This window comes from Procambarus clarkii, chromosome 49 (assembly GCF_040958095.1).
Source record: "Procambarus clarkii isolate CNS0578487 chromosome 49, FALCON_Pclarkii_2.0, whole genome shotgun sequence".
Classification (NCBI taxonomy): domain Eukaryota; kingdom Metazoa; phylum Arthropoda; class Malacostraca; order Decapoda; family Cambaridae; genus Procambarus; species Procambarus clarkii.
The window spans coordinates 13193393-13209873 of NC_091198.1; the positions used below are offsets into that span (position 1 = coordinate 13193393).

Consider the following 16481-nt stretch of genomic DNA (forward strand, 5'->3'; position numbering starts at 1 on the left):
AACTGTTCCCAACTTGGTCAAAGTATGACCAACTGCTCCCGAGTTGGTCAGAGTAGGTAGGTAGGGTTCCCCCTGGGTTTGTTTCCGAGTGGCCTAGGGTTCCTCAGATTCATCTTTCCGCAGGTTTCTTCCTCTTGGATTCCCCTTGGGCGTTTTGGGAGGACCTTGGCGCGTGCCTCCAGTGAAACCCGGTTTCGCCGCTGTGATGGTTCCAGTTTTGCCATTATTTATTTGAGTTCGGTTCCTCTTTCCCTGATAGGAGGCGGTCCGAGGTTAAAGTGCCTTCCCGGCTGGTGGCCTACTTTGATGGCTGGTTGGTGTGGGCTCCCAGCTGGGCTGAGAGTCTGCTAGCCTGGAATCTGGTTCTTTCCCAGCTAGCCGGGTTCGGGTTCCTGGTAAATTGGCGGAAGTCCCAGTCTCAGTTCCTTCTCTGGTTCGGACATGGATGTGCCTTGTGTGGAATTCGCGGACTGCATCCATCTCTCTTCCTCCTTTGGCATTGCTCCGGTTGCGGTCCTGCCTTCAGCTGTTTTGGAGAGGTACCCGGGTCACTTGTCGGTTGCTCGTGCAGATGTGTGAGAACCTGAACATTGCCATGCTGGTTTACCCACTGGGTAAGGTTTGGCTTTGGAGGCTCTTCTGGTATCAAAGGTGCAGCCCCTTTTACCTCTCTCGCGACCGTTGGGTTCACACTCCGGTGTCTTTACGTCAGTTGCTGAGTCACAGGCTTCCTATTCAGGGTTCTCGGGGTTCAGTGTCGTGGCGCCTTTCCCCTTCTGCTCTTGATGTGTTCACGGACGCCTCGTTTCTGAGCTGGGCTTTTGTGACCAGCGCTCACCAGGCGGACCAGGGTTATTGGGCTCCGTCCTTCCATTGGGTTCACAGCATGGTGCGGGAGTTTGATGCTGTGTGGCTGGCATTGCGGCGGATTCGGCTCCATTCGGATTGCACCCTTGTGGTTCATTGTCTCAACTGGGGGGGGGGAGGATACGTCTCTGCCTTCCGTGGCTCTTTGGGCTGGTTGCTTTGGGTAGCTCTTCTGTTGAGTTCTCGGATTTTAGTTCTCTGCGGTGTTCATATTCAGGGTGTCTCACGTCCTGGCATCTGGCCTATTGTGCTTTATTCTCATTTCCACGGAGTGAACGGTCGACACCGTTACCTTCTTTTGGCTTTGTCGGACATTCTGGCACCCAGGGGTGGCCCTCTTCACGTCAGCGTAGTCTCGGCATTTCCCTATGTCCATGGTGCCGTTACCCGACTACAAGGCTTCACAGTAGATGCTTTCCGGCAGGACTGGTCGAGGTGGGGGGTTCCTGTACCTTTCTCCCTAGAACCAGCTGTTGCTTCGGGTTCTGGCTCGGCTCGAATCCTATCAGGGGTGGCTGTTTCTCCTGGTCCCATGACTGCTGGCCCAGCCTTGGTTTCAGGTGCTGCTTGCTTGGTGTCCGAACCTGCGAGTCTTTCCGCGGCTCCGCCTCTTTCAGCAGGTCGGGCCAGTGAGGTACCTTGCTGGTTCAATTTACTCTTCCGGTCTTTGCATCTGGTTTTTCAGATGTGGGTGTATCACCACTTGTATAGTAATCAGGTGGCTTCTCTGATGGTGTCCCCACCTGTGGTCTTCGTCTTAGCGACAGTATGAAGTATCCTGGCAGTCTTTCCGCCATTTCCTTTCCCTTCGAAGAGTGCTGTTGGTGTCTGTGAAGGTGGTTTTGTCCTTTTTTTCTTGTCTCTTTTTGGACCTGACATATCATGCCGAATACTGTCGCTTCTTCTCGTGCGGCGTTGGCAAAGCTGCTCCAGCTTGCGTTCGGGGTACATGTCACTTCTGCTCCATTCCACAAGCTCTCCCATGTATTTTTTCACCTGCGGCCTGCTCATGCGCCGCTTGAGCCATCTTGGTCTTTAGACCGTGTACTACCTTTTCTTTCCTCCCCTTGGTTTGCTGTGAACCCCTTCGGTTCAGGAATGTGTTCTAAAAGCCTTGTTTTTGTTGGCTTTGGCCTCTGGGGAGGGGTTGGGCTGCAGAGCTTCATGCTCTTCTCCGACGCAGGGGGTTCTGTTCCTTTGGTCCTGAGGGTCGTTTAGTTTGTTTGCAGCCCTCTCCTTCTTTTCTGGTGACGAATGAGACAGTTGGTTTCAGAAGGGGTTCATGGGTTGTTGATGATTGGTTGGTTCGGCCGGGTGTGCATCATATTTTGTGTCTGGTGGCGGCTTTTATGTCACTACCTGCGGGCCACTGGTTCAGTAACAGTGGACACGCTCTGGGTTGATCTGGTATCACTGGTTCCCTGTTCCAGGGCTCGTGTCTCTCAGGTTGATCAAGTCTAGCCAGACTGCGGTCTACCCTCGTGCTCAGGGTGTGAGGAAACATGCAGCTCTCGCTGCTGTCTTTGGGAATATGGCTTGAGTTGACATTTGGGCACGAGGATTTTGGAAATCGATCAGGGTTCTGCACACCAGATATCTTGTGAATGTTCTAGACCGTCTCCGGCCTTGTGTTGTCTTGGGACATCTGTCCCAGCCTGAAGTCTCGTCTTCGTCTTGAGACCCGCGGTACTGCCGCCTCCCAGATAATTCCCTTTTTTACTTATCTGTGGGTAGTTAGCTTCAGGGAGCCGATGGGGCTCCCTCACAGAAAACCAGCGTTGAATGTAATGAAACGCCATTTTCTGGGTGAGCCCCAGAGGGTCCCTGACACCCTCCCTCCCTCCCTCCGGTCGGCGGTTTTCAGCATTCTACGAACTGGGGTGGTGGGCCGTCGGCTCGCCTGAATGGGCTTCCCCTCCCCCCTATCGGGGGAGGGTGGGGGCGCTAACAAGCAGGCACGCTAGTTAGATGACGATTTGCTTGTTTGTTTTCTTTTGGGGTGAGTTCTTTGGTGTTTTTCGAACTTAGGTTGCAATTTTTACCAGTTGGGGTTTGTATTGTTTCGCCTATCTTTCTGGGTGCCCTCCCTGATCGATAGCAGACGTGACATACTCTAAATGTAGAGTGCTCGTAGACCATTGCTCTCTGCGCCTCTCTGAGGGGACCAGGTTCTGTCTCATGGTCCCCGGTAGGCATTCAGAACTCCCGGGACTGATTACACCAAACTAATATGGCAAGTTTTATTAATTAATTTATTAATTAACAGGAATTAAGGTAAGACTGGTAAAGTATTGTAAATATTACTCAGCTATGCATACATTAAAAATTGAAGTGCGTTACGCTTGAAACAAAAGCGACAACAGTCAATGTAACTACAGTATACATATATTAATAAGAAAGCTTATATAATGCCCAAAATTCTCATTCATATATGTAATTAGTTAATATAGTGGAATAAATAGGTTGTTTTATTAACATTTATCAGAGCACTGATAGTTTAATATTAATGTGCAAGTGTTGACACCTCACTTCAGAAAACTTGGCTGAGATAGCCAAGACGCTGCGAGGGCCGCCAGGCCAGCCTGGTGTTGGACGCCGTGGCCCTGCTGGTGAACCAGGAGAAGTTGGTCCCCAAGGTTCGAATACCAGTATAATGTCTACTCTTTGGCATTGTTCTCATGGTTTTCTTGCCACTGTGGCCTAGCATCTTAACCTGTTACACATGTTCTACTGACTCAAGTAGGAGGACCTACGTGATTAAATTAACTTGAAAAAATGTTTTGTATGAATGATGAAGGTAAAGTTGCTATGCTACATCACTGCCAAAAGCAGAATTGACAACTTTCCAAGCATCTGGAAGGACTCTCTCACTAGCAGCCATCGAGCAAGCACGCAGAATGACTCAGTACTCATCGCCAGGAAATTCCCAACTAATCTGGTCCATTTTACCTATTTCACCATCCACAGATTTCCCTGTCATGCCTCCCACCTCCAATCCCCACCTTCCAAGCCCACCCTGTCAGCTGACGACAGTGGCGGCTGATGCTTGTATCCCACAGATAGCATGGAGGAACTGTCCCGTGGTCTGCATGGTCCGCCTGGCCCCCCTGGCCGGGCTGGAGTAGGGCGTCCCGGCTCTCATGGCAAGCCAGGCATTCCAGGTACACACACACACACATATGTACACTCAATTTGTTTTTACTATTTATCCATGCAGATTGTGATGTTAGCTCTTAGACTGATAGCTCAATTCTGCAGGCACAAATGTGTGTAATTACATATAATTACACTTAATAGGTAATTATACACATTTGTGCCTGCAAAATTGAGCTGTTAGTCTAAGAGTTAAAGTGACTGACGACAAGTTAATGTCTGACTGCCTCACCAATGTGAATCTACTAGTTGGAGCAGACTACTACTACCAGTTTATTACTGGTCATGTTAGTTCAAGAGCTATCAGCTCCATCCTGCAGGCACAAATAGTAAAAACAAATAGTAAAACACACACACACTCTCTCTCTCTTCCCCCTCCAGCACTTAGAGCAAGTCAAATATCCAAGGAACACACATGCATCCTCACTTTCTACAACAGATAAGTCCATATTACTATACTTCCATACCTCTTTTTTTTCCTCCCAATATCATGAATCTCATTTCTTTAATGAATTTAAAAAAATAAAGTGACAACTTTAAAAGCAGGATATATGAATTCTGCACTTTTATTTTATTACCGGTAATCAAAATTTGTTACTAAATTCTACTACAGCATACATACTATAATGTATACTCATAATTATTTTTAATTAAACTCTAGGCTTGAATTCTTATAGGCATGCACTAGGGTAGAATTTCCTCCCTATAGACTTTCCTTGACAATGGTTGGGATGCAGTTTTGCAGCAGCCATGTGTCACCTGTGTGAGAGTAAGACCACGACCACAGGTACTAGTGCTACTGGTACACAGCAACATGCTGGTGCCTAAGTCAGCTAACACAGGTATTCAACATTTACCTGACTCTACCTGAGGGCCACTACCACAATACAGACCTCGACTGGGAGAGGAAGTCAGCGGCTTGCCAAATTAACCCCAGCGTTCCTAAGGATTTTTTATATCTGGATTTTGAACTAAAGTAATATCTTGTTATATACAGCTTTGACAATTAGGCAGTTCCATGAGTTTATAACCCATGGAATTGGTTAACCCATGGAATGATATAATCCATAGAATTAAATAACCCATGGAATTATAGAACCCATGGAATTGGTGAAAAAAGCATCTACTGTTTTCTGTCCTCTATTGTGGCTTGTTGAGTCTGAAGTTGTTCTCCCTTGCATGCATTAAGTTTGACCTTTTAAAGAAGTGGTCTGGATTAATATCCTCCAACTTGTTCAGTATTTTAATGGTCTTGATGTTATGAGCCGTGTCATGTGTGATCTACAGTGTTGTTAGTCCTGAGGCCCTCAACCGTTCCCGGCATGAGAGTCGACACTTTGTTGTTGTGTGTTGAAGTTTCTGCAAGGTAGATATCCTTTACAAGGTGAGGTCTCTATACGTGGATACAGTAGTCCAGATGGCTGTGCTCAAAAGGCTTGTACAGTTGAATAACCACTTTCTTTTCCTTACGTCAATGGTCCACTGGCATGCACAAAGAGATCACACTAATGAACAAATCCACAAGGGCCGTGACGAGGATTTGTGCCTCGGAGAGGCTACGGGATCCAGTAAGTTCAGTAGAACTTCGGTTTCAACCCTTTTAACCCTGTCGTAACTCAGTCGATTAAGGCAGTGTCTGGGATGCTCCCGGACGCAGGTTCGAATCCTTGTCACGGCCCTTGTGGATTTGTTCATTTGATGCATCACGTTAGTGTGATCTCTGTGTGTGAGATCACACTAACATTATTTATCAATAAGAAAATCAGTATGCACCAGGACGAGGATTTAAACCTGTGCTCTGAGTACTCTCAAGCACACACCTTAGACCACTACACCACGACATGGTCGACAGCAATGCACCCTGGGATTCACCTGAATCCTCGAGGGTTCATGAGGCTTACACTGATGCCTAACCAGAGATTCACACAATGTCCCCCATGCACTCTGGCTGGAAGCCTAGGAGTTTTACCTCATATGTTTCTCTTCAAATGCACAAAGAAATCACGTTAATGTGGTGTATCAATGATTGTATCATTGATCATAATAACGTGATGTATCATTGATACATCACATAAGTGATTTCCTTGTGCATTTAAAGTCTTCAACCAGTCTCAGTATATGTGTGTGTGTGTATGTACATATATATATACATATATATATATACATATATATACATATGCGAACAAGCCTGAATGGTCCCCAGGACAATATGCAACTGAAAACTCACACCCCAGAAGTGACTCGAACCCATACTCCCAGAAGCAACGCAACTGGTATGTACAAGACGCCTTAATCCACTTGACCATCACGACCGGACAAAATGAGGTGATAGCCGAGGCTATTTGAACCACCCCACCGCCGGCACTCGGATAGTAATCTTGGGCATAGCATTTTACCAAATCACCTCATTCTTTGGGGCACACGTGAGGAACACAAATGCGAACAAGCCTGAATGGTCCCCAGGACAATATGCAACTGAAAACTCACACCCCAGAAGTGACTCGAACCCATACTCCCAGAAGCAACGCAACTGGTATGTACAAGACGCCTTAATCCACTTGACCATCACGACCGGACAAAATGAGGTGATAGCCGAGGCTATTTGAACCACCCCACCGCCGGCACTCGGATAGTAATCTTGGGCATAGCATTTTACCAAATCACCTCATTCTTTGGGGCACACGTGAGGAACACAAATGCGAACAAGCCTGAATGGTCCCCAGGACAATATGCAACTGAAAACTCACACCCCAGAAGTGACTCGAACCCATACTGCCAGAAGCACTCTGCATCTGGCGTACAGGACACTTTAACCACTCGATCAACACGACCGGACAAAAGAGGATGATAGCCGAGGCTAATTCTCCATCCCCCCGCCACCCCCCTTAATGTGGTGACCTGATGACCACATTAAGAACATCGTGTGAGGAACCTATGCTACACTTTCTAACTTCAGAATTGCTTTTAAATACATGGATGACCAAATACTAAAGAAATAGTTTTTTACTTTTGTCAGACCAAAGCTGTAATATGCAGCAGTTGTATGATGCTCATATCTTAAGAAGCACATCAACAAACTAGAAAAGGTGCAAAGACATGCAACTAAATGGCTCCCAGAACCGAAGGACAAGAGCTACCACTAGATGTTAGAGGTATTAAATAAGCCAAAACAAGAAGATAGAAAAAAAGTTACTACGTTCAAAATAGTAACAGGAATCGATAAAACTGATATGGAAGAATTCCTAAGACCTGGTACTTCAAGAACAAGATGTCATAGATTTAAACTAACTATACAAAGCTGCCAAAGAAATATAAGAAAATTCACTTTTGCAAGCAGTGGTAGACGGTTGGAACAAGTTAGGTGAGAAGGTGATGGAGGCCAAGACCGTCAGTAGTTTCAAAGTGTTATACCGTATGATAAAAAGTGCTGGGAAGACGGGACATCGTGAGAGTAGCTCTCGTCCTGTAACTACACTTAGGTAATTACACTTAGGTAATTACACTTAGGTAATTACATACACAAAAGAGAATTCCTGAAACCAGCAACTTCATGAACAAGAGGACACAGATTCAAGCTAAGGAAACAAAGGTGCCGAAAAAATATTAGAAAGTTTTAATTAGCAAACAGAGTGGTAGACGGTTAGAACAAGTTAAGTGAAAAGGTGGTAGAGGCCAAAATCGTCAGTAGTTACATGGTGTTATACGACAAAGAGTACTGGGAAGACGGGACACCATGAGCGTAGCTCTCATCCTGTAGCTACACTTATGTAATTACACACACTAACATTCATTGTACAATGAATAACATTGTTATTCATCTAACATAACAATTCCAATTTCTATGTTAATTGAACATAGCTGGAAATTGAGGAGTAGGAATTGAGAAGGGCGCCTGACAGCTGGGTGGACAGCGTTTCGGATTCGTAATCCTGAGGTTCCGGGCTCGATCCTCGGTGGAGGCGGAGACAAATGGGCAAAATGTTTCTTTCATCCTGAGGCTCCCCTGTTACCTAGCAGTAAATAGATACCTGGGAGTTAGACAGCTGCTACGGGCTGCTTCCTGGGGGGGGAGGGGGGTAAACAAAAAGAAGGCCTGGTCGAGGACCGGGCCGCGGGAATGCTAAGCCCTGAAATCATCTCAAGATAACTTCAAGAAGATATACACCTTGTACCCACATATCCTCCTCCTGTTGCCATCATTGGTGCACACATACACTACTGTCTTCTACACTTGCATGACTTATTATATCCTAAACTTCTATACAACTCACCCTGCTGTACCCTTGACCTGCGCATCCCACTGTATCCTCAAACTGCATTGCATTTGCCCTTTTAAAGAAAAACATATATAAAAATTATATAGTTTTCAACTACCGTAAAATAAATTTAAATTCACAATAAAAAGTTGCATTATTTGTGTGTTGTATATTGAATGCTTTCACCTAATGCTTAACGAATAATTATTTCCCTCATTACGCACCTATTCATTTTCAGTAATCAAACCAGTGATATATTGTGAAAATCAAATCGATTCATGAATTAAAAATGTTGTGGTATATTAAAGATGTAATAAAGGTCAAGAAATACAAAGTGTAGGTCAATGTAACTGACAAGTGTTGGTGTGTACGGCAGGAGCTCCGGGCTCCCCCGGTGAGACAGGTCAGCGTGGGTACACCGGGTACCCAGGTGCCGCAGGTCCTGCAGGACCCACGGGAGAGCGCGGTCCCCGGGGGTACAAGGGTGAGAGAGGCACCATGGGAGAGGGCAGAGACGGCAAGGTGGGACCTCCTGGAGATCCAGGTATGTATGCTATTATTACTCTACTTTAATGACATTATATTTCACTCAGCAAATCAATTCCACTTAATAATTCACTCAGCAAATTGGTTGCAAAATGAATAAATTTATATTGAATGTATGGATAATTATCCACTAGGTAAATGAAACAAAAATTCTGAATGTTTTTGTGTTTCAACACATTGTCATGGAATACAGTGAATACTGTACAAGGAATAGGTATCCCTTGATAATGTGTTGAAACAGGAAAACATTCAACATTTTCAAGTTCGAAGCCCTGGTAATGCAGGTTCGAATCCTGGTCGAGTCATACTTCTTAACTGATTTATGGCTAGGGGATCATTCAAGTTTTCTTTCACATGTATAGACTCAGCAAGACCCGAGCACACACCAGGATTTGATGGAAAACTGTGTCCAAATTGCACCATGAGAATTGCTGAGGATTGGTTAGTCATGGAGCTAAGTTAGTAAGCTGCAGGACTGACCAGTCATTATAGACAATCACTGGTGAAGTGGTTATAGTACTGTGTATGCTGTAAGGGGCACGTGTTCCTAAACCATACCCAGGGTACAAACTATTGAAATCCATCCTTAACCTGCATAGAAAATATAAAGGCTACTGCAGTCTACTCTAAAATCCTTACAGGTTACCTTGAACAGAAGAACGCTCCTCACTCCTAGGGGGGGGGGGCAAACAAAGTTAAAGTATGCAACCAGGAAAATGATAATTTGTGTTTCTACAAAGAGTTTTATTTCTCAAGCTTAAAGTTACTTTACAAGATAACTATTAAAGTAGAAGTAATATTTTCACAGAATATGTATTACTTGGAATCGAGTTACAGTACTTTAAATACCGGTCCCACTTAAACCGGGACTTAAAAGTCTATATGTTACTATACAATCTTCTTACTTCAAATTACAGATATTCCAACAGACAAGGTGTTTAATATACTATACAGTATATATAATACATATACGTGCATTATATCGAGTCATACCGTTAATACAAGCTGCCTCACATGAGCAGATTCATTTTTTGTGTTTGAATGTTTTATGTTTCTGCCAGAACTGATTTGTTCCACTAATTTGTTGCTTAACTCCTAGTAGACTATTCTGATTTTCAAGATGATAATTTCTCATTGTTCTTTTGAATAATTCTTCCTGGATTAAATCCTCGATGAACCTGCCCCCTTTGACATCACTTCCCATTTAATTTTCTGCTCTTGTATTAATATCTAAAATGATATTTAGGAACTCTTGCCTCCAGTATGCAATAATATGTTGCAATTCATTCACAGTAGTTGCAGTGCAAGAAGTTCATTACTAGCTATCATTATAATTAATTATACAGTGTGTAAATAAGTTGTAAAAGCTAATGTCAAACATCCCCCCCTAGGGTCTGTTTAAAAAAAAATTGTGATCTCTGTAATCCTTTTGCACTACTGCTCACAGGTTGATTATGAGGCTACAATAAAATAGTCATTGCTGGCGGCAACGAAAACAAATCTTGATTATTGTGTAACACACACAATTACATATAGCGATTCTGTCTTAATACTTTCATTTGATAATTACTTGCTAATTACTTTCCACAGGTCCACCTGGACCCCCAGGAGTGGGTCTGCCAGGCAGGATAGGAGAGCGAGGTTCCCCAGGTCTGACAGGGGCCCAGGGAGGAAGAGGAGCCCCTGGCCCTCAGGGACCACCAGGTCACTGTGAATACTGCAACCCTGCCTTGGCCTACCAGTCAGCAGCTGCTCAGGGTAATACTAAAGGTCCCTGAGCATCCATTTCTCCACTTGAGATGACCTCTGCGCCAGGCTCATCATGAGGTTATATGGACAAAAGATCATGATGCTTTGCTGATATTAATAAAATCTGTCTACACAATTCCTTTTTCGTGTGTTGTTATGTCAACAGCTTTTCTATGCCACAAAATATAAGCTGATAAAATTTGGAAATGTATAGATCTATGGAAACGTCTCTCAAACTTATATTTGTGTACTTCATATTAAAATAAATATTTTTCAGTTTCACTTGTCAAAGTGTGCTTGTCATTAATTTTAATTAAACTAAAGATTATAAAAACATTTATCCAAATAAAATTACACTGTATAATGTGCTTATTAGCTATTAAAAAGAGAGCTCAGTACACCAAGACTACATATCAAAATATCATTCATCAAGACCTTACAAACTGTGGTTGTAACGAAGCCCATCACTGCCAAGCCCTCGTGCTTTTCTGTGTCGTCGTTGTTGTTTTTGTTGCAAATAACGTTAGTCACCGAGGTTAAACATAATTTCATAGGCTCAGTTTATCCTAAAACCTAAGTGAATACTTTTCAAAGTATTTTTACAGTGTCATCATCAGCCATATGCATTCATACTCAAAATAAAATATGATAATTTAGATATTGAATAAATAAATTATGGTGCCAAACTTATAGATGCGAGTATGTTCTGTGAGTACTGTAGGAGCTCAGCTGCCATCTATGGCAGTAATATAAGAGCTCAGAGCCCTCTGTGGCAATGATGTAGGAACTCGGTTGCCCTCAGTGGCAATATGGTGGATGCTCAGCCTCAAACACTCCAATGGTGCTATTTTTTTATAGTAGTTACTTTTTAATCTGCCATCATGTATATTCCATAAGACTAACCTTAATGTGTACATAAAATAATTTTTTATCTAAATTAATAAAGAGTTGGCCAACAATTTGTAAAGATTTTATTGCACCTATGATAGACCAAAGTCATCAACATTGACCAGTCTCCAACAGTGACCAGTCTCCAACACTGGCCAGTCTCCAACACCTGACCAGTCTCCAACATTGACCAGTCTCCAACAGTGACCAGTCTCCAACATTGACCAGTCTCCAACACCTGACCAGTCTCCAATACCTGACCAGTCTCCAACACCTGACCAGTCACCAACATTGACCAGTCTCCAATACCTGACCAGTCTCCAATACCTGACCAGTCTCCAACACCTGACCAGTCAACAACATTGACCAGTCTCCAACACCTGACCAGTCTCCAACATTGACCAGTCTCCAACACCTGACCAGTCTCCAACATTGACCAGTCTCCAATACCTGACCAGTCTCCAACACCTGACCAGTCACCAACATTGACCAGTCTCCAACACTGACCAGTCTCCAACACCTGACCAGTCTCCAACACCTGACCAGTCTCCAACACCTGACCAGTCTCCAACATTGACCAGTCTCCAACATTGACCAGTCTCCAACACCTGACCAGTCTCCAACATTGACCAGTCTCCAACACCTGACCAGTCTCCAACATTGACCAGTCTCCAACACCTGACCAGTCTCCAACACCTGACCAGTCTCCAACACCTGACCAGTCTCCAACATTGACCAGTCTCCAACATTGACCAGTCTCCCATACCTGACCAGTCTCCAATACCTGACCAGTCTCCAACATTGACCAGTCTCCAACACCTGACCAGTCTCCAACACCTGACGTCTCCAACACCTGACGTCTCCAACATTGACCAGTCTCCAATACCTGACCAGTCTCCAATACCTGACCAGTCTCCAACATTGACCAGTCTCCAACACCTGACGTCTCCAACATTGACCAGTCTCCAACACCTGACCAGTCTCCAACATTGACCAGTCTCCAACATTGACCAGTCTCCAATACCTGACCAGTCTCCAATAACTGACCAGCCTCCAATACCTGACCAGTCTCCAACATTGACCAGTCTCCAATACCTGACCAGTCTCCTACATTGACCAGTCTCCAATATCTGACCAGTCTCCAATAACTGACCAGTCTCCAACATTGACCATTCTCCAACACCTGACCAGTCTCCAACATTGACCAGTCTCCAATACCTGACCAGTCTCCAACACCTGACCAGTCTCCAACATTGACCAGTCTCCAACACCTGACCAGTCTCCAACACCTGACGTCTCCAACATTGACCAGTCTCCAACACCTGACCAGTCTCCAACATTGACCAGTCTCCAACATTGACCAGTCTCCAATAACTGACCAGTCTCCAATACCTGACCAGCCTCCAACATTGGCCAGTCTCCAATAACTGACCAGTCTCCTACATTGACCAGTCTCCAATACCTGACCAGTCTCCAATACCTGACCAGTCTCCAATACCTGACCAGTCTCCAACATTGACCAGTCTCCAACATTGACCAGTCTTCAACATTGACCAGTCTCCAATACCTGACCAGTCTCCAACATTGACCAGCCTCCAATAACTGACCAGTCTCCAATACCTGACCAGTCTCCAACATTGACCAGACTCCAATACCTGACCAGTCTCCAACACCTGACCAGTCTCCAACATTGACCAGTCTCCAACACCTGACCAGTCTCCAACATTGACCAGTCTCCAACATTGACCAGTCTCCAACACCTGACCAGTCTCCAACATTGACCAGTCTCCAACACCTGACCAGTCTCCAACATTGACCAGTCTCCAACACCTGACCAGTCTCCAACATTGACCAGTCTCCAACACCTGACTGACAGGAAACAGTCATGGTCAAAGAGGTTATGTCAAGCTGGAGAGGAATGGAGAGTTCTTATTTATTTATTTATTTATATATTTAATACATTTATCTATTTATTTATTTATATACAAGAAGATATATTGGGTTGAGCAATTCGACAAATCTAGAATCATACTTCTCCTAAAATCATTAAAAAAGCAGGAGTAACACCAGCTCATTAAGGAGGCGAGACAGCTGGCAAACAATTACATACCAATATCAGATCTTCCAATAATATGAAAAATATTTAAAAAAATATTTACAAACAGCTTTATTCCTACTCTGTAAAATTCAACATATTAAGACCCTGTCAGTTTGGCTTCCGTTCCCAAAAGAGTACCAATGATGCCACTATTAGTTCGCTTGATATAATCTACACAGCCCTTGACAAAAATAAATCCCCATTTGGCCTCTTCATTGACCTGAGAAAACCCTTTAATATCGTAAACCATAACTACCTTTTACTTAAACTTCACCATTATGGAATCCGAGGCCTTTCTCTACACTATATTCGATCCTGTCTTAATGACAGATGCCAATATATAGCCATTAATAACATAACCTCCCCAATAAAAAAAAAATAAAAAATAAAATGTTTATTTAGGTAAGGTACATACATACAATAAATTTTTACAAAGAATGGTTGACTTATAGGTAGAGCTAGTAGAATCTACCAATTTACCAATCTACCATTAACAGCAGGAGTACCACAGGGCAACATCTTAGGACCTCTCCTATTTCTTATATACATCAATAATTTACCAAATGTCTTTTAACATCCTTAAACTTACACTATTTGCTGACGATACTAACTCCATCAATTCAAATCCAACCCACACACACACACACTAAATAATGTTGTAATTAATAAATTAAAAAAAGTTCACTCATGGATGTCAACCAACAAACACTAAACATACAAAACACCTACTACATTTCATCTGAAAGTAAATCATCAAACGAAATTCAACCTCAGGTAAACAATGTTAACATTAGCAATAAAAATTAAGGGTAGTTCCTTGTCCTATACATAGACAAGAGACTAAGCTTCAGCACCCACATTCAACACAGCCAAAAAACAGCATTGAATGTAATGAAATGTCATTTTCTGCGTAAGACCCACAGGCTTCCCGGAGCTATCCAGACTGATATGAATATATTAGACCCCCCTGGCATCAGTCAAGCGAATGGAGTTCTAGGCCTACCAGGGACCACGAGCCAGAACCTGGTCCCCCTCAGAGCAACCCGTCCTCTTAAAAAGAACGTCACTTTTGGCTCGTATGCGCGATATGGCTAAATTTGGACGTAATTTGAAATGAAATCCACTCACAAAAGTGACGTTCTGTTCCGTTTTCTATTTGAGCCGTCCGGCGTACGCGCAGAGGTTATAAGAGGACACTTTAAATTAACGTTTTTCATAACGTTTTGAAACTTTATGAGAATTTCCTGCCCACCTAACCTATCAGAGGACCCTTAACTTACTGTTGTTGAAAAAAAAAATCCCAAATTTATTTTCATATTTTTTTCAATTTCAAATTACGTCCAAATTCGGCCATACGGGCAAACGGCCAAAAGCGACGTTCTTTTTAAGAGGACAGGCCATTGCTCCTCGTGCCTGAGAGGCACGAGGAGCAATGGCCTATAGAAACCCCCGTGTGGTTGGAAGCATTCTATATCATGGTTGTTATAATTAGTGCATATTCTACTGCATTATTCCTTGAAATGATCCTCAGATTGTGCTTCAAGGAACCAATTGATAACCCTGAAATTTTACCCTAATGTACCTAGTAATCCTTGTCATTATAGTGTATTGTTATTATTGTGCATTAATCTAATCTTTGTTTGTTGTGTCAAAATTTCTTACAATGTACCTGTATTTTTTTTTTTAATTTTGTTACAAAGTACCTTCTTAAAATTATGTGTTAGATTAAGGATCTGCCCGAAATGCTACGCGTGCTAGTGGCTTTACAAGAATGTAAAACTTCTAGTCTATGAAATCTCATGAACCCAATGTACCTTCTTGTATATAAATAAATAAATAAATAAACCCAGTTGTGACCAGCCCGCGGTCGTGTGCGGTCGCAGTGTAAGCGCTCATGGATACTGTGAAATTGTACTCAACTGCTACAATTATACTATGCATTTGTGTATTGGGGAAATGGCAGAGGCGGTCTGCCGCAGTGATAGACAATCCTGCACAAGGACTCTCGATTATAAGAGTGAGGATGACTTTCAAGTACAAGATGATACCAGGCCGTACCAAGGTGCAGTATCCAAAAAGAAACTGCGTGCTTTTCACAGACAGTGATAATGAAGATGAAATGAAAAAGCGACAGAAAAACTGCTGTGATGCACACGATGGGAGAATCCAATGATACAAACTCCCAGGAATTGTCAACAGGAAACCCTAACCAGCAGGACGCAAGACACGCAGATTAATAGACGGAGGCGGCTGTTATTCCCTTCAACATGCTAACTGAACTTCCATCAAAAGCTGGAGTGGACGGTACGTCTGGCTAAGGAGTGTTTGGAATATGAACCACTCTTCAAGGAGGGTCTTCACCGGGCCTACATAACAGTTGGGACAGAAAAGGCCGTGGAACACCTAACGACGGTTGGTTTTGAGAATATTGTGATGGTTACTTCAGAAGAAGGCATGATGCACACAAAGATCATAGTTTTTAAGTATCCAACTTATTTGGATCCTAATTATCTTCTTCTCAACAATGATAGTGTTGTTTGGGCAAAGAGGAACAGTGTTCGTGGTGAAAAACAAAGCCAGGTTGTTGCCTTGGTAAAGGGTGAGGTTCTGAAAAGAATTTTTGTGCAAGGATTAGGTTACAGGAAAGTTGCAAAATACATTGAGGAGCCCATATTATGCAAGAAGTGTTCTCGTTGGGGACATATGGCTTGGAAATGCCAGTTTGACCCCAGATGTCGGTATTGTGGTAAGAAACACGACTCGCGAGAGTGTAGAATCAAGATGGAAAAGGTGAAAAATTCGTCCCATCTTTTTGCAATTGTCGAGGCAGCCACAATGCTGGTTCCTATCTATGCCCCATGAAGCCTCATCTGAGAGACTCAAGGACGGGTCCTACAAGCAGGATAGATGTATCTTCGAAGAAA

At 43.4% G+C, this 16481-nt stretch overlaps 1 protein-coding gene across 1 annotated transcript in view; it reads left to right on the forward strand.

Moving 5' to 3' along the window:
* Positions 1–11530, forward strand: part of LOC123763235 (collagen alpha-1(IX) chain) — a 155766-nt gene extending 144236 nt beyond the window's left edge. Inside the window, 3 exon segments of the mRNA XM_069302992.1 lie at positions 3402–3503; positions 8653–8820; positions 10413–11530. Coding sequence (XP_069159093.1) covers positions 3402–3503; positions 8653–8820; positions 10413–10600 — 458 coding nt within the window. The 3' untranslated portion in view covers positions 10601–11530.
* Positions 11531–16481: the final 4951 nt, after the last annotated feature.